At 40.6% G+C, this 23,530-nt stretch overlaps 1 protein-coding gene across 7 annotated transcripts in view; it reads right to left on the reverse strand.

The window, feature by feature from the left end:
- Positions 1 to 658: 658 nt before the first annotated feature.
- Positions 659 to 23,530, reverse strand: part of LOC126533817 (uncharacterized) — a 32,755-nt gene continuing 9,883 nt past the window's right edge. For 3 of the 7 annotated variants that reach the window (XM_055072410.2, XM_055072409.2, XM_072289336.1), the window contains 12 exons: positions 22,009 to 22,110; positions 19,642 to 19,695; positions 16,816 to 16,908; positions 16,068 to 16,169; positions 11,992 to 12,045; positions 8,870 to 8,953; positions 8,462 to 8,566; positions 6,502 to 6,603; positions 3,137 to 3,214; positions 2,636 to 2,740; positions 1,588 to 1,689; positions 659 to 762 (listed from right to left, as the gene is read on the reverse strand). In XM_055072410.2, the coding sequence (XP_054928385.1) occupies positions 743 to 762; positions 1,588 to 1,689; positions 2,636 to 2,740; positions 3,137 to 3,214; positions 6,502 to 6,603; positions 8,462 to 8,566; positions 8,870 to 8,953; positions 11,992 to 12,045; positions 16,068 to 16,169; positions 16,816 to 16,908; positions 19,642 to 19,695; positions 22,009 to 22,110 (1,001 nt within the window). In that variant the 3' untranslated portion in view covers positions 659 to 742. The remainder of the gene's footprint in view (positions 763 to 1,587; positions 1,690 to 2,635; positions 2,741 to 3,136; positions 3,215 to 6,501; positions 6,604 to 8,461; positions 8,567 to 8,869; positions 8,954 to 11,991; positions 12,046 to 16,067; positions 16,170 to 16,815; positions 16,909 to 19,641; positions 19,696 to 22,008; positions 22,111 to 23,530) is intronic. The other 4 variants (XM_055072413.2, XM_055072412.2, XM_055072411.2 and 1 more) reach the window with 4 other exon arrangements.

Genomic DNA, 23,530 nt, shown 5'->3' on the forward strand with positions numbered 1-23,530 from the left:
TATAATTCTTGGCGCCCACTGGTTTCGAGGCTACTCTTTTTAGGCAGTAAAAGGGATCGACCAACTCTGTTTCCAGAAAAGGCCGCTTCTGAAAAAGTGATCGCTCCTTGTCGTATGTCTGCGTGCGAAACTCCTTTTCGGGAAAAGTCTTTCTGTTAAAAAACATTCATGAGCCCGTGTGACAGGGGCATGATGTTTAAACCCTCGAGAGGGAGGTATAAGGACCTGATTTTACGCAGTCTGTGTATTCTCAAAAAAAGATATAAGTTTGTGAGAACTCTAAATGTTACGTCAGCCTTATATACAACACTGGTGACCTGATAGCAATTTAAGCACGACTATTGAGGAGTAATCTTCACAAGTATATCATCTATTTCACTTTAAGAATGAGCATTCATTGAGTGGAGAAAACTGGAGTGAAAAGAAGTGCAAATACTCAATCCATCCAAGTAACAAATATGAAATAATACAAACATCTTACTAAAAAAAAACATTTAACAGAACTTTTCACGAAGGTGCCCCAGCGAGAAAGTAGCTTCAGTGTTCGAGATAGGGTGCTACAGATATTTGGCACCAACATCCCTTAAGGACGCAGTGACTCAAAAATCTTCTGTCACTTGTATCATGTACAAATGCAAGTAAGTTAGGAGAAATGTCATTCATTTGCAAATTAAGTGTTTATTTTCAGTGACTGTGTGCAGCAGCAGCCCTGTGCGCAGCGAGAACGTTCCCTATCAGTCAGTCATCCGGAGGGCGATGATGCTGCAGAGAGTGAAAAAAACGCATGTTACATTGTTGGTAGAATATATCTGGTGTATTTCTATAAAATATCTGTGTATGCGACGCTCAGTATCAGTAACTGAATGAAACCAGTTTTCGTCCCACTATGTCATGAAGCATGCATATGTGTGTATCACAATGTTGGCAGAGTGGAAGGATAATTGGGCGTGAATATGCCGTAGAGTGCGTGGAAGGTTCACTCGGGAAACGGTGGCATGCGGAATAATGTGTGCCGCCTCGTATTGTAGCACGCCATGTGACCGCTGCTCATCACTTTTTTCGGTATTTTCAGGACAGACTATCATCTTTGACGCTGGCAATAGTGTCATATATGACAACTGCGCTTATGAGGTGATGAGCACTGGTCTAATAAAAAAATGCCGCTTAAGCCAACATTTCGACAAGGGGAAACTTTTCTTCGTGAGGCCACCAACTGTTTTCCATAGCAAACACAAAATAATGTCGAAGAATTTTTTCCTATGACGTAAAAGATGCTTTCTTTCAACTAGTGTCCTCAAAAAACATAATCACTCTCAAAGCCTATTTATACAGACAACATAGTTCTTATGTCTCTGTTTACATTTAGTCGAATTTAACATAAATAATTTATTAGTGTTTTAGAGCTTAACTACTGCAACAGAGAAATGCATCGCGAATGGGTAAATCATAAACGCGCAGCTTATCTTGCAGTAGCTTTGGCAAGCGCAATGTTGCAGTTATTATGAAATATTCCAGATTAAACAATTTCGCGTTCTGGTCTCTTAGTGATGCGTTGAAAATCTGTCTATACAACTGCACTATGCTTACCACAACGACACACTCGTTGCCCAGCATCCTTGTCGCAATGCATAATACGTGGCGCTTTGCACTTCTCTCCCCACGACAATGAGCATGCTGTCTGATGTAGCACTGTACAAAAGTAAAACAAAAAAAAACTTATTTGCCACTGACCACAATGCCGAACCAACTGAGATGTGCAGACATTTACCAGTCATCAAAATGATTTTCTGAAGCTCTCTAATGTCTTCAAAAAAGGTGGTTACTATGTGCAGCCTTCTGTAAACTCCTATCATTAGCCACAGGAAATAAGCGCACTCCTGCAATCAAATATGTAGAATTACCAGAGCTTTGACCTAGCTTTACATTCTTGTCCAATAATTGTACCTGCTCATTTTAAGAATCATCACATTTTTGTTCACCTGATATACCCATATTCTCTATTTCCGAGATAAACGTAGCAATGACAATGCTATTTTGGTAAATCTAGTACATGCTGTGTGAGTGCGAATACACAGAGTGAACTCTGGAAGATTGTCTAGTTTTATAGAGACGACATGGGTACCAGGGTGCCACTTCATGAGAATACCCGTGTAAGAACTTCAATTTTCAAGGTCTCATAGGCCTCTCAAGATCTCAAAGTCTCAGGACCCCCCTTCCACGCATACGCGTAGCCATACCAGGAACGCTAGTGTCCTGCCATTTACCCACAATATTTGAAGCACAACAATTTCTGGCGTCTAAATTGGAAGAAGGCTCAATGCATTCCCAACATATGATACATACACAATGCAATGAATGGTAGTGCTCACCTCTATCGTCATAGAATAGCTGAGGGCATTTCCCTTATAGGCACTTGCCATTATTATTTATTGGTTTTTATTTGGCAAAATTACAAGCATTCCAAATTTTTCCAACTTGACGTGGTTCTCCAACAATTTATTTATGACTTGCTACCCTTTTAGCAATGCTCCTATTTAGATACGACATTTAATCTTGCTGATACGAGACGATTTCGTACCGCAGCTTTACTAAAGTATCTACAGCTTGAGCCTCATAAGTGCTCTGAAATGCTTACCACATTTGCACTGGCACTCAGGGTACATCACCAGGCAGCACAACTTGGTAGTACTGACGTCACATGGAGTTGACGGCAAGGAACACGAACGACCATTCATTCCTCCTGGTTGAAATGGTGGTGCAAATGCAAGAATCTCAAATAATCTTCCCCACTATGTTTTGCACATAACAGGGAAGCGTAGGAAGAATGAATTCGTCTGCTTCTGTACCCTCCAAGCCGGCACAAACACCAGTGTAAATATTTACCCGTTGACTTAGGTGGACGCCTAAAAGGCTTCCTTCCACTTCGTCTCCGTGTTTTGCGACACAATTTTAGAAAATATACCATAATTTAAAGTGCAGCAAACTGAGATGGTACCACTATTTTAAGCCGGCGAGGAACACGAGGCATACTAGAAAAGAAAACGGGAGAGAGAGCCAGAGGCTGAGATGGTATAAGAAAATACTACTGAAAATCTATCTGTCACAAAATACTGGGGAAAAAAATCACGGCACTTGCCCGCTGAAATCCCTGTTTCTCTTTGCCCTCCGGAACTAGTGGTCGGTGGCAGGCCTTCCAGTTGTGGTCGCTGAACTGCTTTAAAAATTGGTGAGACAAGGTTACATTCGTAGGTGTAGCCTCAAAAATTAAACTAACATTGCCAAAACGGAGTTTTCAGAAATGTGATTTCTGTATAGTTTCGATGATTCAGTATTATGAAATGTAGTCGTGAAGCTGTAGCCCTGTAGTTAGTAATTAGCCCCAATCGTAAACTTGACAGATCTTTTCCGATAAATGTTTCGCTCCCTGTTTTTCATCGCAATTGAAAAACCATTTTTGGAAGATGCTTAGGCTTCGCCTTTAAGAGTGGAACGCGATGGCATTCAAAGATCCGTGACTGCTTCTCATGCTTCATGGTAACTACACCTCGTGTAAGCATGTTTTATGGGAAACACTGGTGGCGAACACAATGCATTAAGGCGAGCTTTCTGGTAGAAACGTCACCTCTTGCGTGGGCTTCGCGTGAGCTTGTTTCGCGCTTTAGTCTGAGAAAATTATAGATAAAATGCGTGCGCTGCCGGTGTTTTGTTTCATGACTTTTGTTTTTAGTTGTGATCCTCACGATTCTCAGCTATCACTTTGTAAATAATGTAACACAAAGTATGAGCAACTTTACTGAGAGAAGAAGAAATTCAGTATCGTATATATATACACGGCAATTTTCGCTCACAGAACACACGACGCCAAACACCGATCGCCGACACTGGATTTTTTGCAACACGGGGCCTTTAATGCTACCGCTTCGAAAAATTGTCCTTGGTGAGAAATACAACCTAAGACGAACACCTTCCTAGGGCAGTAGCATTGCAAAGTAAAGGAGGTTAGGAAGATCGCAAGGCCTTGCCGCTATAATCCTCAACTCTATATACCGGGACACTCTCTCTGGATCTGTATAGTAAATCTGAATCAGTATCTTTCTGAATGTGCCAAACTTGTCCTGTGAAAGCCCCCAAAGAGGGTGAAGGTTCATGAAATTCAAATTTTTTAACCACCTATATGGACCACGAAGCAACAAAGAAAGCCCCTTTTTCTCTTTCTCACTCCCTCATACGCATAAGTTTCAAAACTAACCAAGGTATATTATCAGGCGGCTTCAAGCGAATCGTCTGAAGTACACGCAAACATTAACAAAAACTTTTGCGTTCATTATTGGTTTCTTCTTTAGAAGTGACCATTAGAAGAAAATACCAAAGACAAATGTCTTCGTGTGATCTCAATGACTCCGTTTGTGGATTGTGCCTTAAGAGAAAAGCACCACAAAAGTGGACAAAATTAGCAAGAACAGCTGTTATAAAAATACTCATAGTTCATAACACCTAAACCTGCATTAATATTTGCTCAGCAAGTAATTTAGTGGCCCGAAGTTAGACAGCAGTGAATACGTCTAGCTCAATACAACAATCAAACTAAAGCACTTTACCTAGGAGGCGCAGCTAAATTACAAGTTTGTTTGAAGGTTTAAAGAGAAGACAGAAAGTAAAAGAATTATAGCCGAAACAAAAACGAGAAAAGTGACCACTAGCACACCGATACTTGCAGTATCAGTGACAAACAATCTCACTAGTAAGAGCTGGCAGAGAAGCCACGTGCAGCCTTTGGACCGAAGGGCCTAAAGGAAATCGTCCACGCGTCTCCTATAGGTTTCTCTACTTGCTAGGGCTGATCGGGTACGTGACAGCTTGTTTCCTTTGCACGTATTTCTCTGTAGAAATACATTATATAATAATAATTTACATTGCATTCTCTCTAGTACTCGGCATTCCTCATGCATTGTACTTAAGCTGTATTATTCTATTTCTGTAGTTAGACTTCATGCCTCTTGATAGTAGTTACTGAAATCCAACCATCTTAGAAAGAAATATGATAGCAAAGAAGTATGATATCTATAATACCACTCTACGTGGTACTTCAACGTGCAAAGCTCTCATACTCGTGTTTGCTGTGCCTCCTATTCCAGGTCGTAAAATTACAACTGTTGTCGGAATAAAGTGACACGACCAAGAAATACTGACGCGTAGAAATGCAAGTAGAATACACACAAAATCTCGCAGGAGTGGCATTGGGATCGCAGCTAGTGGGGTGACCATGAATTGACCAGAGTTGGGTAGTTTTGCAATGTTTTCTTCTATAGCTAGGTTTGCTGACTAATAGCATGGTCAGAAAAAATGTGTTTTCTTGAGACACACTACAATCTGCAAAAGCGTCTTTTTAACAATGTCAATTTCTTTTATTCGTGAGCTTGATACTCTGAAACGTGGATGGTATTCGCAGGATAATATTTAGTCGAGTAATTACCGAAAGTATTCTATACAACAGTGAAATTGATTTTATTGATGGTTTTTATTGAGAAAAAGTAACTGTTCAATTCGCGTCATATTCACCCGAAACAAACTTCAAGAATGACACTGATTTAGAGATGTGCGGCCCCACAGGGAGCACCCAGAAACGCCTCTAATGTTTAAGGTAGTCGACGCTTTGTTGTCTCTTTGTTTTATTTGAGTTCTCACATATGAAATCTCAACGTCTCATTTTAAAACTTGCTATTTTTATCATTTGATCCATGCAGACATGCCTTCTGAAATCACTTGGCTCATTTTTTTAAGTGCAATGTGAGCACTAAAGTAATGAAAAATTTATTGCTGATATATTTTAAAAATCTCTCATGGATCTTTCCTGTCAGGCTAATATTCACCTCTTCGAGTGATGCAACTCCGTAATTAGATTTAACTGCACACGGCAAAGGCAATGTTCTTTTTTACTTCGAGTGAGGAAACATTAAACTGAAAGCAATTCCTACTGTATTAGTCAAACATCGTTCTACAATGCCGAAAGAGCCGATCTTAGCGAGAGGCGAGGCTTGATAAGCCAGAAAAGGCATCAAAACAAAAGAAGTGTGTGTCGACGTCATTTTGCAGTTTAAACACTAGCCAGCCACGACGTCATAGATTTTGATGGCTGCTGCTAAAGTTTACTTAACGATTGGTCGATGAGGATTGACTACATTGTATCGTAAAAGACACAAAGATGCAGTTTAAAAGCTTTAACTAACGTTTGCGCCCCGAGAATGACGAAAATGCGAGAGAGTGCACTGAAATCTCGAGCTTCACACTAGGGCGAAATTGTTTTTTTTTTGGCGCGACCTTCAAAGCGATGGGATTCCCAACTTCGTTTTAGGTTTCAAATATTCAAACTGTTATACACAAAAAAGGCAAAATAATTTTTTTAAGGAATAATTTATTGATGAAAGCTATTTTCTTATATCTCATTAGGGTCTCTTTACTGTTAAAAATAGTCAGCCTAGGCTCCGATGGGATTGCGCTTACCACAGCGGCACACTCGCTGCCCAGCTGTCTTGTCGCAGTCGATGACACGTGGTAGTTGGCATTTACCTGCCCAAGACGCTAAGCAGGTTGTATCATGAGACACTGTAAGGATGAAAAAAAAAACTTAATATATCTGTGATGAAATTCATAGCTTCGTACTTAGGCGCGAAACCAGAAATATTTCTATTTAGGAAAGCTTTCGCCATCACAAACTCAGTGAACTCCAAAACCAACGCACCCTGAATTCACCGGTACATCATGATCATCTCCGTCTCTAGGCTTATGTTGAAGCTATCGCCTTAAAATAAATTCTCATGTATTACGTACTAAAGTGGTCATATATATATATATATATATATATATATATATATATATATATATATATATATATATATATATGTATGTATTTATATGTGTGTGTGCGTGTATGAGCAATGAGGCTCCGGAATAATTGGGACAGCCATGGGTGATTTAAGCACGATCTCAAAAATGAATACATCAACCTTTTGCATTTCATCCCCTTGGCAAAGCGACAAATGGGGCCGGAATCCTACCGACAAGGTCTAGCTGAGCAGCACATTGCAATGAGCACTCGGCTACAGAGAGGCTACTGGCGTCCTGTCAGATTGCTAAGCATTATCTAGTGACCCAATTATGGGTCGAGGTAAACGTTGTAATATAATTTTTTTACTAACACTTAGAAGCGTTCGCAATTATGTCTATACGTCATGCTGTAAAGCGTAGATGGTACGGTGCTAAAATGATGTAAATGTCTTAAATGCCCATATTTCATGTGCTCGCGTCCTCCACCATTTGAAACTGTAAAGCGAACAAAACGTTAAAAAATGCTGAACTGGGTGAGTCGGTATCGAGTCATGAAAAGAAAACCATGAGTACTAAATGCCGACAAAAGAGCATTGGGCAAGCGATTCGTCCTCTATTATAAAATTGTCTCTCACCCTTCGCGCGGTCATAAGCGTCACAGAAAAAAATGAAGGTCTAGCTCTTTCCAAGAAGGAATTCGACCTCGTGAATGAAATCGTTAGCTGGTGATTATGCGTCATATGCTGAGAATTAAGGTGAATTTTGGACAAAGACTTTGGACAAAATGTTGGAGTAGCAGAACACGTTTTGCTGATTTAGCTAAGAAAACTCATCGCGCATCATAGGCAGACGGAGCGTTGAATTGCGCTCCGTTAAGCTGAAACTCTATATATTTGTAAAACTTATGTTACTATTCATTGAAAAAACAGGAAATATTACCGGCGCATGCCACAGATATTGTATAGCACACGTCCACTCTTCGACAATGTGCACACCGCCAAGTGCACATTGTCGGCAGTGGTGTACGACTGAAAACATCCTTGCATCTTCAGCGGCATGCATTACAGAAAGCCTGCATTACTTTGATACAGCTAGTGCATGCCGCTGGAGTGTGGACGTCCAGCGTCAATACGTAGAAGTCCCAAGTTCTACAAATGGGACAGCGGATGTTCGATTGAAAGCTTGTAAATTTATATTTAAAAGTTCAGTTTGCTGTTCTCACGTGTAGATATTGCAGTGCAAAAGATGTTAATGCCTTTAACGTAAACACAGTTGTAATAGAACCTAACTCGATTTCATTTGCCTATATTTATGGCATTTTATATGGCAGGTGTCCCCGGCAAAGAACTTTTTGCGTCGAGATTAACCCTCCTCTATAAGATGCTGCAGGAGTATGCCCACAGCGCCTTACATTTAGTGGCCTTTGAATAAATACGGATCTTTATTTTTCTAAAACAACTGCCCTAATTATTAATGCTTGGCGTTTGTGATTACACATTTTGTTCTTTTTAGTTACCTTGCGAGGATGGTACTATTGAGTTACAATTTGTTTTCGGCAGACACAAGAAGCGCCAGTCGAAGGCGCTCTGCAAAATAAACCGCAGTTTGAGACTGACAAGACTTGTGAAAGACCTACCACATTTGCAGTGGCACTCGGGGTACATCACCAGGCAGCACAATTTGCTCGTCTTCACGTCGCATGGTGCTGGCGGCACAGAACACGATGGACGACTGGTTCCCACTATAATTGAAATTGTGGCAGAAATGCAACAATCGTAATTATTTTTCCTTTATTGCTTTCGTTCACGCAAAAAGATAGCGTTGGAAGAGTAAATGGCTCTGTCACGTTGAAATTAAAACTTCTATAAAATATTTCGGCACATGATCATCACCAGGCACAAAAGGATTCATAGCCTTTTACCTGAGTGTGATATATGACGCATAGCGTTTTATATTACCATACAATAAGCTGACATCCTCAATTAGGAAAACCCTGAACAACTTATTCTCCAAGAAACGAGATAAGAAAAAATGTGGCACTTGCCCGGTGAACTCGCTGCTCCTGCTGGCCCTCCGGAAGCAGTACTTGGTGGTATATTCTGCAGTGGCTGTCCTATAACTGGCGGCACTATTCATTTAGACAGAGATATTGTTGTAGATAGAGTTGTAAAAGGGCAAGTATTATGGCTAAGAAATTGTTTTCAAAAATGTCATAATTCCACGTGTTCATCAACGTGGCTATTGTGCCATGTATTTTTGAATCCATGGACTTGTTGCAAGTATTTGCAATCGGGTCTTAAAATGAGCCCTTTTGCACTCTTGCAGTTAAAAAGTGAGAGGTGAACTACAGAGAAATATTGTAAAAGTTTACAATAGCAACACTATGAAATAACTATACTACAAATGTCCCCGGCAAGATCAGGATAAGGAGCATCAATGGAAGCGAAAGGAAAACAATATTACTAGCATTTTACGGCTGTTCGTGTTTCTAGTTCTTATTTTCTCTGTCAGCACGGCATTGGGCGTCTTTAAACTCATAGTCGCTTGATTTTTAACTCGCTTGAGTAGTTGAGTTCTAAGAAGGCGTATTACGTAAGCAGCATACCAACACATATAAACGATGAAGGGGAATATTACAGTGAGGCTGTTTGTGGTTTAAGTTCCGTGCATTCTTCCTATCCGTCAACAAATCTGTCTGCCCAAAACCTATCATCATGAGCAATGGCCCGTGCCAGTGGTCGCGCGTTCGTTGTCTTCTTCAACAGCTCGCGCCGTTGCCGCTCATCATGCCAGCGTTCCATACCACCCCTCCCTCTGCGAAGGCGCTGACGGCAGCCACGAGGTCCCCCAGGCTGGAAAGGACCGTCGCGCGGAATGGGAGCGTCTTCGCTAAGCAGCGAACCTCTGGTGCAGACCTCTGCTTCCACGATGCGATGCCCCTTGTGAGGCAATGATAACGTGCAAACCTCTCATAGATTAGATACAACAACGCAAACAACGCCTCAAGCAAATAAGTCTCCTGGTGTGTTGTGTGGAATGCGCCGACAAAGAGCAGTGTCGCACGTGTGGTAACGTTTACCAGCAACTCAGCACTCTTGTGTTGGACTAAACGCTGAATAACTTCCACTTCAGCTGCCATCATCATCGCTGATTCAACCAACAAACGGCATACAATGATTCAATCAACACAAACGACATACAAAGCTTCGCTTACAGCGATTGCCACAGTGCGTGGAAACCGCAGGTTTCTTTTTTTTTATTGTTCTAGAACTGTCAAGCGCAAGTCATGGTTTATTTCCACTATGCTTTCGCGGTTACATTGCCTCTGGGCTCCTGATTCATTTAGCTAACATAGCTCCCAGTCTATTTGGTCAGGCGGTATTAGTTATCTTGGATGAATGGGAAGAGACTCAAAATGACGAAGTGAAATGAATGTGTTACAGTTCGCGTTAGAAATTTTGTATAATAAGCTACGGCTCTCATTAGCGCATATATATGGCGAAAATTGCGTAACCCAACACAGGCTTCAGACAAAAGTTGTACAAAGACGATGAGGGAACAGTCACAAAATTGAGTCGGAGGGTTTCGGACTAGCTGCAAGAATACAAAGCTGCTGCAGAAAAAAAAAGAATAATGCGTTCCAAAGGCCCCGGGTAAACGTTCAAACAAATTCTTTGTCTGAGCTTACGCACAGGTACTCGTAGCTCTAGAAATGCTCAGAGTTTATATTATCTTGCAGATCTCGGTTAAGTACCCGGGTAATAATTACGGTGCACTTCAGTATCGACAGCGCATTTTAAAGAATACATCAGAAGTTCCCCAGAATTTAGGAGATATGCGAGCCAGAGAAAGTATAGCTGAAGTGCCTCCTTCGCCAGTGCCTCCGACCAGTGCTGTTTTGTGATGCGACCCGTTAGCACGTGCTGTTTTAGTTAGCAACCACAATGTGTAATGGATTACACTATCGAGGCCCATGAGGCGCCGCAAGAAAAAAAAAGCGCTAATGATATACGTGGTCACGCAGACAGTCTACCTCCGTAACAGGTCCCACCGCAAAAATAACAGCAGCAAACCTGTTCTGACTACACGAACAAAGCTTCGCCTTTGTATAATACTGGGCCTTAAAGAGCCTTATGGCCGGCATCTTTTATTTAATGCCGGGAGCTTTCGCTAGTAATTGACATTCCGTATACATTGAAAATATTAATTTTCTCGGCGCGGTGAAACTTCCTCGTCGATAGGAACACCGTCCTGCAGCATGCACCGTGCTGAGATTTCTTGCTGCAAAGGTAGATATAGTTAAAGCAATTGTCAAATTCGCTACAATTGGGCAATTACTAAAGTATGCCATGTGCTCCATATTGTTCTCGCAGTAATGGGCCTACTCGTTTTGACCTGCAGAGTTCACTGTGGCGAATTGCAAAATAAGATACAAATGACTTGAACTTCTGAGCCCCTAAATTACCGGAAACGCAAACGAAAGCCTGAAACGTTGTTGACGAGTAATTTTTACACATTTTCGTCGCAATGACACTCATCGAAATTACTCACGTACCTTCTAGCCCTTATATTTATTGGTCCACGCGGCTCTAGTTACTCAGTGGCAGCAGTAGTGAAGTAGTGCGACATGCGCAGGTCGCTTTCCTTAGCCCTGGCTTCTATTGTGAAATTGAGTTGCTTCATTAAACAAGACCACGGACCAAGCAACAAATAAGATGCTATGCTTATTATATAATATAGGCGCCACGAAAACAGGTGTATATTTCCCATTGTTCTTTCTATATGACTTTAAAAAATTTTTTATTATACTTTCAACAACGAAATACATCTCCACTATAAAATCTTTAAGCAGCAGTCGTCGTGGATGGCACCCTGTATTTATTTGAATGTGCAGCTGTGCTGGCGTTCCGTGCAAGCAGCGCAAGCTGTTAGGGCAATGGAGCGTAAGAAGTTCTCGCGAAATGGCTGCGTATTACTTCGACGCTTCAGAAAATACATCTATGCAAGAAAATGATGGCCGCCTTCTTAAGCTTCGCTATAGGCACTATTCTTGTAGCACTCCTTCCCAGCACTACCTAAGCGCAAGCATTACTCCTGCCAAATATTCCCAGCGAGCGAAGGCACATGTAGAATGTCCACAAGAACAATATTGAATTCTTGTCTTACCTGAAGTTTGTGGCTTCACGGGAGAAAGCGGTGGCTTGTTCTGCCCTCGAGCAGCTGTATGATAACGTGCACGTGTTGTAGATGAAAATGTAAACGAAGAGCGGGCCCTCTTATAACAAAATGATCATTACTACATTTTCCATAAAAGTTAGCCAATGATGCCTCTTTTCCAAACTGCCTTCACCAAGATGGGCACTGCTATTTCTGTGCGATAAAGCACGCTACAGGATTAGTGCCCTTTTTGCATCTAAAGAACTGTAGTACTCACGGCAGGGCTATTTACACTAATTAACAATTAAATGACACCTGCGTCGCTTAACAGTTTGGCGTGATTGGAGAGCAGGACTATTCTCACGTGGAAATTCGCATTCTACTACCTACACGTGATATCGATGATAGGTGGATTTGAGCAAGGTGTGTAGAACACACGGCACCATTGGGTTGAGCTAAGTGGGCTAAGTACATGAAAGGGGCTGTCGTAAGGGGAACAGCCTGTTTTTTCTGAGTACAAACAAATTGGGACACTTTTTGCCCATTGGCGTAGAATTACAGGAAGCGGCCACAGGTTCAACCAGCACCCGACATTTATTGCACGACATCGCTATAGCATGAGTCTCATTGCTTGTCATTCACTTCTAGAATGTCCGAGCATGCACGGCAACTTGCCATACCGAAACCCGTAAGTCCGAAAAGGTCCTTCTGTCCCCCCCAAAAAAGAATTCTTGTATTTAGGTCGGCGTTCACTTATTCAGATTCATGAAATGTAAACAATTGCAAATTTTTACTTGAGTAATAATTTAGCTTTAAAAACAAAGATACTAATGCTTTATCGGCTTTTGTGATGTGATATCACTTCATCGAAACTCGATTATATGGATTCTTAAAAATTCTTTCTTCTACCAAGGACAGAAGAACTTGGAGTAACCCAGGCCATCACTAATTTACTACGGATTTCCTTTTCAGGTCCAATAGTCTTAATGCTCATCTTCGACATAATACATTTTGCAACTCGAGCCCAGTGATGGCGAGGACCTTTTTATTTGAAGAGGAGGCTTCGTGGTCGACTGCACACAAGGCTTCCGTAGAAGAAAGACAGCAAGTCTTTGTAGCTCTAGTTCTCGCACACGTGATCTAATTCCTTCTCTCTTGCATATGATGCGAGGCCTCCGCACTCCTCCTTCCTCACTTTGCTTTTCGGCCATGAATACAGAGGACGACACGGCCTTGAAACATAGGTGATTTCAATGAGCAGTTCGAACGTATGGAAATGCTGTCTTCATTCAACCGATTTCTGACTAGAAAATGAAGCACAATGTGATAAGGAGAAACATATTGGTTCAGGGTGCCATTGATTGATATTTTTTGAACATGCTGATACCCGTTTCAACGCCCTGCATTAAGAATCTGCAAAGTTGCGTTTTCTTTTGCTCACTTCTGCACGTGACACTATTTTGTTCCGCAGATCTATGGTGCCTGTAGAACTAATACCTGCTCTCTATTTTGTTCAGAGCAAAGAAAAAGAAATTGCATTAACAGTAATATTCTTGGCAGTTTCAAGATTACCAGGGCATCAGCCTCGAACACAATAAAAAACCACTTATAGTACCTTTACAAAGCGAGATTCATTACAACTGAAGCCGACCTACCGCATATTTGGGGAAATTTTCCGTATCGGTACCTTTTGCAAGGTAATTCAGGAAAGTTCGGCGTAGGGTTAGTTGGTGAGACATAATAAATACTGTTGCGGAGAGCGACGAAGGGCACGACTTAAGTGAGAAAACAGGACATGAGGCTTGATCGCAAACTAATATTTGTTTAATTTTTCGAAAAACGAGGCATGCATATAGTCTTCTCACATGGGCAGAGACGCTCTTCCCAGTGTGCTAACGCCCTCTATTCTCGGTGATCAAGCTAATCTGTTTCTTGCTGAGCCATATAGGCGGTACGCTCATGCACGAGCCACGTGGGGCTATCTTGATATTGTAGGCTACCACAAGTCCTCAGTTTTCGTTGGTTTCGGCAGGGCAATGGTTTCAGTGAGCAAAGTGTTGCTGCATCTGGTGAAGTACAGGGTGTGTCGACAATTGGTTTCACAGCTTTAGGGCCAGTGACTAGGCTCACACCATTATTGCAACTACCACATTTCCTGGCTGCTCCGTTTGGGGTTTCAATGGTTTAAAAAAGCTTATCAAGCATTGTTGAAGCGCCTGCGTATAGTCTTGATCTAATAAGTAATAGCGGCCACTCGTCCAATAATCTCTGTTGATTCTTCAATAATATAACAGTGAATAACCTTCCTTCTGCCAAATAGAGAAGTTTCAGGCACCGCTCAACTCTGTGTGCCAATTGTTGATGTGTGAGAACATATTTCTAAATATTGATGCTTCCAGCCTTTACTCTAGATAACACCGTATTGTCGCGCTTACGGCAAGTTTTCTCCGTAATTTAGGAAGACCTCGAAAAAAGTGAATCGACGGCCACCCAATAAAAATATTGCTGCCACGGCGGGTAGCTACGTGAGGGTGCCCCTCAGGCTTTTTTTCTCAGCATTATTTTTATCAATCCTTCGTTCAGCGTGGCTGTGATGCACACGTGCTTCCAACGGCACCCTCAGGTTACACATGATGAAAGGCTACGCGCTCATTAGCTACTGTCCCACTGCATTGTGTGGCGTGTACCGATAATACTGTACACTGTTCACAATACTAGTTACGGGTCATTTAGTCCAAAACCTGAGTTCTGAACCACTAGAGCGCGAGAAGGCGCCTCACTCTCACACTGCTTCGACTGACACCGTACATCAAACTTCTATGGTTGGCTCCATTCCGATATATTATTTGAAATTTAATGGAATGCATCATCACACCAGGTGATAGCTAATAAAATAGTTATTCTTTGGACTAAATTCTTTTTCACGTCATAAAATTTACATAAAATTACCCTCTGAATAAATAAACATCAAGAGGAAAGAAAGTTGTGGACTTCCTTCAGCCCTGTGTAGGGGTCATATTATTATGAAGGTTCACTGTGCACAATTAGGTGGAGCAATGCCGTTGATCACCCAGCTTTCATTTCTTCGATGATCTAGTTGAAATACAGTTGAACCATTCCATGCACGCGTGACGATTTACCAGAAAAGTAGTTATGACAGTCTATGTACGGATGCTAACTGTTCACGTCTAAATGAATTTATCACGTTGAGAGGCGTGGGTACAAAAAGGAATGCAGAAATCTAGTAATACTTCTTGCAACCGCCTTTAAAATTCCGATAAGTGGCAGCTGAAATAGCTTTCTTCTGCGCGTTGCCTTTTAGCGAGGTGCGTGAGTTGTGGTCCCTAGACTCACTTCACGTAGCTGCAGCGGTGAGAGCTTGGCCAAAAACAATCTATATTTCAAGATGTTTAGCCTGAGAATATTTACTATCAACGGAGTCATGCGTTTGCCGTGACCTCTACGTGTGGCTGTGTGAGATTGCATTTCACCTGAAATAATGTCAATTTTTTGTTCCATGATCACATACTTCCCGAACGCTGAACAATGAAGCGTTATTTTCCAGAATCGGCAAATCCTCGGTTTGCTCGTAGCGAGCTTGTGGCTACAAATATAGACATACTTATGCATTTTTCACCCTTTTATTATATAGACACATTTATGGAAAATATTTAGACGTATAATAAAAAATATCACTTTTGCAACATCATATTTTAACTGTTATTGCGGTGTGTTCCTATGTGTTTCCTGTATATCGTTAATGCCACGTTAGTATGATAATGCCCGGCTTGTGATTTGCACATCCTATGAAATATATAGCTTCATGATGCTTACAGCCCATTAATAAATATCGCTAGAGATGTCCCCATGGCATCCTGAAAATAACGAGTAAAGTACGGTAATACCTTGCATTGTTTTCTAGGCGGCTAAATGAAATGTAAGGTAGGTCTATTTATTTTAAATAATGGTGCAAAAAAACGTTTAGTGGTTATATGCAAAAAAAAGTACCGCAGGTGTTCTAGTGATGAATAAGCAACGTATGAATTTGTTAAACGTTTGTCGTAATGATGAAAATGTTCACTTACCACAATGACATGTCGTATTACCATACTTGTTAGAGCAAATGGGTATATATTCCAGTCCACAATGTTGAGTTGATTCGGCTGAGCACTGCCTTTGGCTCTCAACTGCCAGACGATAAAAATATTTCCGTTAGGTTTACTAATTCAAACATAATTATTCATTGTTTCAAATTCTAATAAAATTGGTAATAATAGTAACTATCGCACTAATAGTCACTCTGCTAATCGAGTGACTATTGACAATTTTTTTTTCGTGAGTGGCAGCAACGAAAAATGGTATCCGAAGGTGGTGAATTATCGTGAGCATTCTTCTCCTAAAATTTGTGGCGGTCTGTGAACCATACTGAATTGGGCACGAAATACGTGGTGCAGGCTCGGATATGGTGCCCACTTGGACGCGAGGCTGTTTCTGCAGACGAGCGATGCCTTGGGGACTGCGGCTGGGAATATCAATTCGAAGTTCATGTTGGCGTTCTTTTTTTGAGCGATTGTTTATTACGTCTCTACCTCTGCTTTTTGTGGAAGCAGGCAGTGTTCGCGATAATGGACAAATTATAGTCGGTGACTAGTGGGCGTACGCCTGCTGTTCGCATTACTCTTTGACGACGATTGAACTCAACGACGACGCCTGAACTGACAACCATGATCATGTCCCCATTTACTAGCCTCAAATATGTGCGGACGTTATTTAGTGAACTTTGAGTGTTGCGTTGCTTCAAAAGCTTACCGTTATTAGTCGCGAAATACTCACCACAGTGGCAGTAGCATTTATCATTTTTTATGAAGCAGCATACTTCATCCCTTGGAGGACTGAGGCACCGCACTGGAGGACACTTACGGCGGCCTAAAAAAGAGATCACATGCACAAGATTGCGACGTTCATATATATATATATATATATATATATATATATATATATATATATATATATATATATATATATATATATATATATAATATGAAATATAGTGTTTAGAATATACTAGCATAATATACCTAAGCATCGCTTATTCCAGCACTTTCGATGCAAAATAGTATTTCATAGTTGTTATAAACACCTTACAGATAAAGAAAACACATAGCACCACAGCCATTAGAGAATTAACTACAGAATATCTCTATTTTGTTAGCTTTTACTAGAGAAGAAGATGGGTTTAAATGGTGAAAGAAAGAAAATTAAAAAAATAAACACAACACGCGCAGTGCTTGCAAATATAATAAAAAGACTTAGGTTGACAGAGGATACCGCTTTTTCTTAAAAGTCAACACTCCGTAGATAAACAATAGCAGAAATGGTAGCCTCAGCCTTCTTACAACTTAATAAAGCTTCTGTGGAGAGAAGTTCCTCTCCATGAAGACAACAATATTACTCAGGTCAGCAAGTGTAAGGTAAGCGTACTATAGGCGGCATGAAAAAGAAGACAAATGGTCTGGAATAAAATATATTGCTAATAATGCCTGAAACTAGCCACTCAAGTATCGTAATAGAATCTTTCAAAGCAAGGTTTGGTATAAAGGTGTTTACGCAAGAAATCACGCGTTGGGAATGTTGTACGCATATAGTGTGAGATACTTAAACAACTGATTTCAGTAGAAGAAGACATAAAAATTTTGAAGGGAAAACAAACTACGTGGCTGTATGTTACTGTTAAACGAGAAGACGAAAGCAGCGAATCTTCGACTTTCTTTAAGTGTTCTTGGGTGTCCATGAGAGATTGGAATACAATTTAGGTTCTTAGAGGGGGAGAACCCAAGGATCCGGTCATTAGTCATTTAATAAATCGTCATATCCTGATAACTTACAAGAATGAAATAGCTTTTCTTCAATACTAAATATAGCACATGTGGCAATTGCGAAAATGACAATAGTGCTTGTTGAGCCAGTTCTGCTCCGACTTCCACAGATCTCAGTATATATTGCTTTTACCGCTAACATATACTAAAATGTTATTGGAGATCCCACTACATTGCCCTAAACTCGTAAAAGGAGGTTTCCGGAAGCTGATTACAGTAAGACCATTGTGTTTTGTAGTAGACGATTGGGACCCTTTTTAAAAAGGGGGAAAATTCTCGGAATTTCAGGGCTAAATAAAGTAAATTCTCTCTTTTTCAATTCCATATGGCAATTGCAGGATGCGTAACTTACGTGAATTATAAAAGTATCTGTTCAATGTTTTGTAGCGCAAATAAACATTGTAACTTCTCTTGCTGTGTGATTTCTGCCTCTCCTACAAATTCGCCTGCTGAAGCGGTACAAAACTTTCTTACAGGCAATATAGAAAGCAATAATATTAAGCTAACAAAAAGTAGCAGATGCTAAATTGAGTTGCGGCAACTAAACACTATGTAAAATTGCAGTAAATATTGATTTGAAAACACGTCCTTAGGTAGTGTTAACCTCATCTTAAGCACAGTCAGTATGGGAAGACTGCACAATTGTATAAGCTTTATCATTGGTTGCAATACGCAACTACCACGCCTATACCAAATACCTTGGAATAATTAACAAGCAACAAGACAAACTATTTGAACCTGAATACAGATATTCTATTGAGTGACGAGGCGGAATCTCAACCAAGGCTCGTGTGTTCCAGGGAGGAGTTAAATTTCCTGAGAAACGGTGCCATAAGCACGAAACACTTTCGTGTTGCCGGTACGCTGCCCATGAAGTATATGAAAAAGAGAAGTGCGACAAGTAGCAGACAATTTCACGACTTGTAACTAAAAAATGTTCGTAATCCAATAGCGGAGCAAAGGATTTTAAGAATATTACGAATAACACAAATTATACTGCCACCATGTCAACTATTGAGTAATATTTTATAATAAGACTTCAAGCACATTACTATGCATGTTAAAAGTTATATGATAAACTAAACTGCATTCCAGGAATGTGGTACAGTCTATAATTTCAACCGCGTTTTCCAATTAGGCCGCCAGAAAAGACACTGGTATACATCGATTATCTGGAACGAAAACTTTCTTCAAATTAGAACATCAGAACGTCGTTTGTTAACACCCATGACTTGTTTCACAACTGCTTATGCATTTGTGGTTATTTATCTCTCTACACACAGAAGACATGGCATTGTGAATTCTTCTACATTGGTGAAAACGGAAGCTAAAGTCAGAAAGGCAAAACAGAGACGACGCAAAAACAGGGAGCTTATGAAAACGAACCTAACCTCTGATGAGAATTTCAGCGTATACGTTTTCTTTAGATGGATCGCGCACAAGGTTTTTACTTACTTTATAGAAATATATAAAAATAACACCTAAATGTCAACTATATTTTAGTATCTGATATTGAAATAAAGATTGATTGGGAAACGACACTCCAAATAAACTTATATATGTAGTTCTACGTGTTCTGCACAATGTGTGAGGACAACTAAACTCGGATGAACTAGTTTTTCGCAAAATAAGTCATTATGACATGAACTCATTAGACAATATATATGTAAAATGCATACCTGCTTTGCTTCTGTTAGAACGCAGACATATGCGCCTCATATATTGTAACGCCCAAAGGCCCTTGTAGTATGTAACCAGAAACCATATTGACGCATTGTCTTACCTGCAATTTCTGGTTTACTGGGAGGAAGTGTTGGTTTCTGCGTCTTTCGAGTGACTGTAAAATAATTCAGACAAGATATTGACGAAGAGGTTACACAACAACTTGACCCATTGCAAGGAATCAATTACAAAGTACGACCTGTTATATGTGCGAAAAATTTGGATTGTCATCCTTGACCTCGATATGCATATTTATGTGGTATGATAGCTCTTTAGAGTTGGTGTACTTTCTGCCGATTCGCACATGCATATGTAAGCTATAATAATATAATCTGGCTCTTCAATAGTAGCCATGTCGGTTACATATGCCCCAAACAGCTTGTGAGAACAGCGCAGGGCTGCTGTTCGAAGGCGATTGAACACCAACCGTACGAATGAAGCACACCGCACTTTACAGCCATCTTCTGAGAAAGAAGAGCATCGTTCACAAAGGAAATATTACCTTCTTCTAAGAAGTCTACCTGTAAAACTGCAGCCATTAGCCTTGAGTGACAGAGAGGTGCAACAGCAAAAAGAATCTATTACTATTTAAGAACAATGCTATAGGATGATTTGCATTCCACATCAACCTTTTGTATGAGCGTAGGCTGGCACTTTTTTGAGTAGCCCATATTTTTTATGCCAATAAAATGCCTAAAGGTCCAGTCTGGCGATAATCGTTCGTATTAGGCATAATAAAGATGTCCGAAGTTTCGTGTGTTATGATTGCGTTTTTAATCACATTTCAACGTTTGCCTAACAAAAATGGCTGCCCACACGGTTAAGAAAGGCTGCTGCAGCAAAGAAAAATAACGGTGAGGGGGTATCAACATGGACAAGCACAATCAGCATCGACAGTTTGGTTTACCTATTTATATAATGCCATGTTGAAGGAGCTCTGCAAGATTCAATGAGCTAGATTATCAAAATACTTTTTGTGTTTCTGAAGAAGGAGCCATGTACTATTTGGAAGCTTGCGTAACATTTTGAGTACATAATTTAGCCAAACTATTATAACGCCGCTCACGAAAAAAACGCGGTTTTTAATTCACGTCCTTACAAAGCATATTATTGGTCAACTCATCCCGCGAAGAAGAAGCAGAATAGACAAATAACAGTTCTTTTCTTTTTGTTCAGCTGGAAAATATTCTAAACGCGACCACGAACCAACCATCGCTTTCGAATTCAATGATTTGTTGATATAAAGTAGTCTATTTGCACTTCCATTTCTCAGCAAGACACACCGTATATGCCGCTGGTCAAACCATTATAAGTCATAATATGTCCTTTCACAAGTTGTGGTAATATTTTCAATACTTACTCCTAAAATAACCGACTTTCTTTATCGCCTGGACATAAGCATTCTTGCTAGTTCCAGTCACATAGGCTTCCAGCAGAAGTGTTGTTCCTGTTCATCTTTTCTCATTTCCGCGATGTAATAATTTTTGTCAACTGTGGTTGTTTCCTACACGCAACTAACAAACCAAAATAAACCTTCAGCTGTGAGACCTTGCTGACACGAACTCTCGCACTTCGGCGACGTTAAATCCTGCAGACGCCATTTTTTTCAGAAATCTCTGGTATATAAATATTTTGCATGTCACAGATTGATTACGCAACTGGGAAAGTAACTGATGCATCAACACTTGATTAGAAGACATTTTGCGAGCTTGAATTTTCTATTGATGAATGGACGTTATGATTGCAGGGCATTCTCGTTAGTCAACTCAATGCCTGAAGAATGTTTGGTCACGGTTCCTTCTAAAAATGCGTATAATAACGGGCACTTGCACATTGGGGCATTAATTCGTCAATGAATAGCATCCATGAGAAGCATTTAAACAAATAAGTTTCTCACGCCACTCACAAAGGCATACAAATTGTCCGTTTGACTGAGTTAATTCCTGATAAATACTAGCTTTCATTCTAATTTTCCTGCATATCGTCGCGCTAACGGTATGCTATTGCTGCACATTATAATAACTTACAGAAGCAAATATGAACTGGCTCGAAGTATTATCCTGACTTCCAAAGCTGACAGAAGCAAAAGAAATACCCGATACATGGCCGTTACTTGTTTTTATGTCCCTTTGGTGGGTCATTACTATACGCGTTCTCTAACGGCAGCCTAAGGCTGCATATGACGAATGTGTAAGTACGCACCATCGCTTGCTGCAATACGTTCTGCGGCGCGCAGGAACAGATAGTGTGCACAATTTATCTTAATAGTTACCAGCTCATTTAGACGGCTTGACAAAACGCTTTGGTTTATTTCAAATAGGATATCTTAGGAAAAGTCCAATAGGATATCTTCCGCAAAAATGAGCTAGTGACAACAAGCAGCGCACGTATTAGAATTTCTCAGATAGCTTGAATCAGTTTTACTTACCACATCGGCACGTCGTTACGCCATTTCTATTACCGCAAACAGGGATGCCTTCCAGCCCACACCGCTGGGTTGATTGAGCAGAGCAATGCCTTTGACTCTGAACTGCATCACCACAAAAATAACATTTCTAACTAGTGAAACACTGTATGCAGTCTGCTCCGTTTCCAAAAAATTAGCCAGCTGGCTAATCTAGAAGTTTAGGAACGATTACCGCTTTTTGCTACATCTGAACTTTGCGCCAATAAACACCGTTAATCAACACCATCAAGTTTAAAACGGGTGCATTCAACCTACATATCTATGAAATGTGTTTTGAACTTCTCAAATACAGCAACAATAAAATCATCAATTCACATAAGAATGCAATGCCATTTTGCAGCGTGCAGAATATTATTTCCTAGTCCAAACAGACCCAAGTGCAGAGTGTCTCCCAACCATAACTGATGTGTTTGGAAATGGGATCTGAAGAAAGTAATGATTTTCCAAAGCTAGCTGTAGCTCACGCAGTTTGTAGTCCCTTGACATGAAACGGAATGCTGTTCTTACTATATGCTCGGCAAATGCGTACATGGGTATTTGATTACCAATTTGTTGAGATGGCTAATGAAACTCTTTAGGTATTGCTTTTGGGAAGTAACCAGACAAAGATACGGAAAGAAAAGCATAAGGGTAGAAGTGGCTGCCTTAATCGTAGAAGTTGTATCCAGAGAGCAAAGCACAAGGCAAGGCAAAATGCAAGAAGTACTCGGAATTATTTGGCAACATTGGCTCTTTTCAAATAGATTGGCTATGTTTCCTGTACATCACATTACTTCTGTGGAAGCATGCTGTATTTTGAATTGCTTTTAAAGGAAGCTTTCTTTGACTGCTTTCCCGCGTTTCACATGGCTCCGCGGCTGCTGGATTGGAAAGAAAAGCTTAATAAACTTTCTTTCTTTAATGTTTTCTCAGACACAGTCAAAGAGGGGGGCGAGGCTAATGGCAACAGAGCACCTGACAACGGCTCCGGCCCCCTTGCGCAATATGCACAGACGAAATACAACACGCAGAACATATCAAATCAACAGAAATATTTACGAAAGGGACATGATCAAGGACACGGGAACATACGTCTGAAAAGCGACTTCTTGAAAGGAACATACTACAAATAGTCCATGTTGCACAAGAAAGTTTGAAGGGTAGTCCCGGAAAAAAATGCCCAAATGTACAGAGTATTCAACGTCGCCCAACAAAGAAGCCCGTCGCAAAGACAAAAAAATGGCATGCAATGCACCGGTCTGTCAAGTATAGCAGCATGTAAAGCGTCACATGATTGTTCCAAATTGTCACAAAGCGTGTTGGCCAACGTTGAAGAAACTTCTCATACACGAAATCCGCAAGTTGGCTGTTTATATATTGAATGACACGCAGGCGTAGCAGCCGAAGCAAGAGCGACATGACCCTTTGTGGCCGTCCGCCTAAATCCGCACAAACACGCTTTTTCCAACTTGTAAATGCTCCCACACACAAGAATACGTTAAAC

This window comes from Dermacentor andersoni, chromosome 7 (genome assembly GCF_023375885.2).
Source record: "Dermacentor andersoni chromosome 7, qqDerAnde1_hic_scaffold, whole genome shotgun sequence".
Taxonomy (NCBI): domain Eukaryota; kingdom Metazoa; phylum Arthropoda; class Arachnida; order Ixodida; family Ixodidae; genus Dermacentor; species Dermacentor andersoni.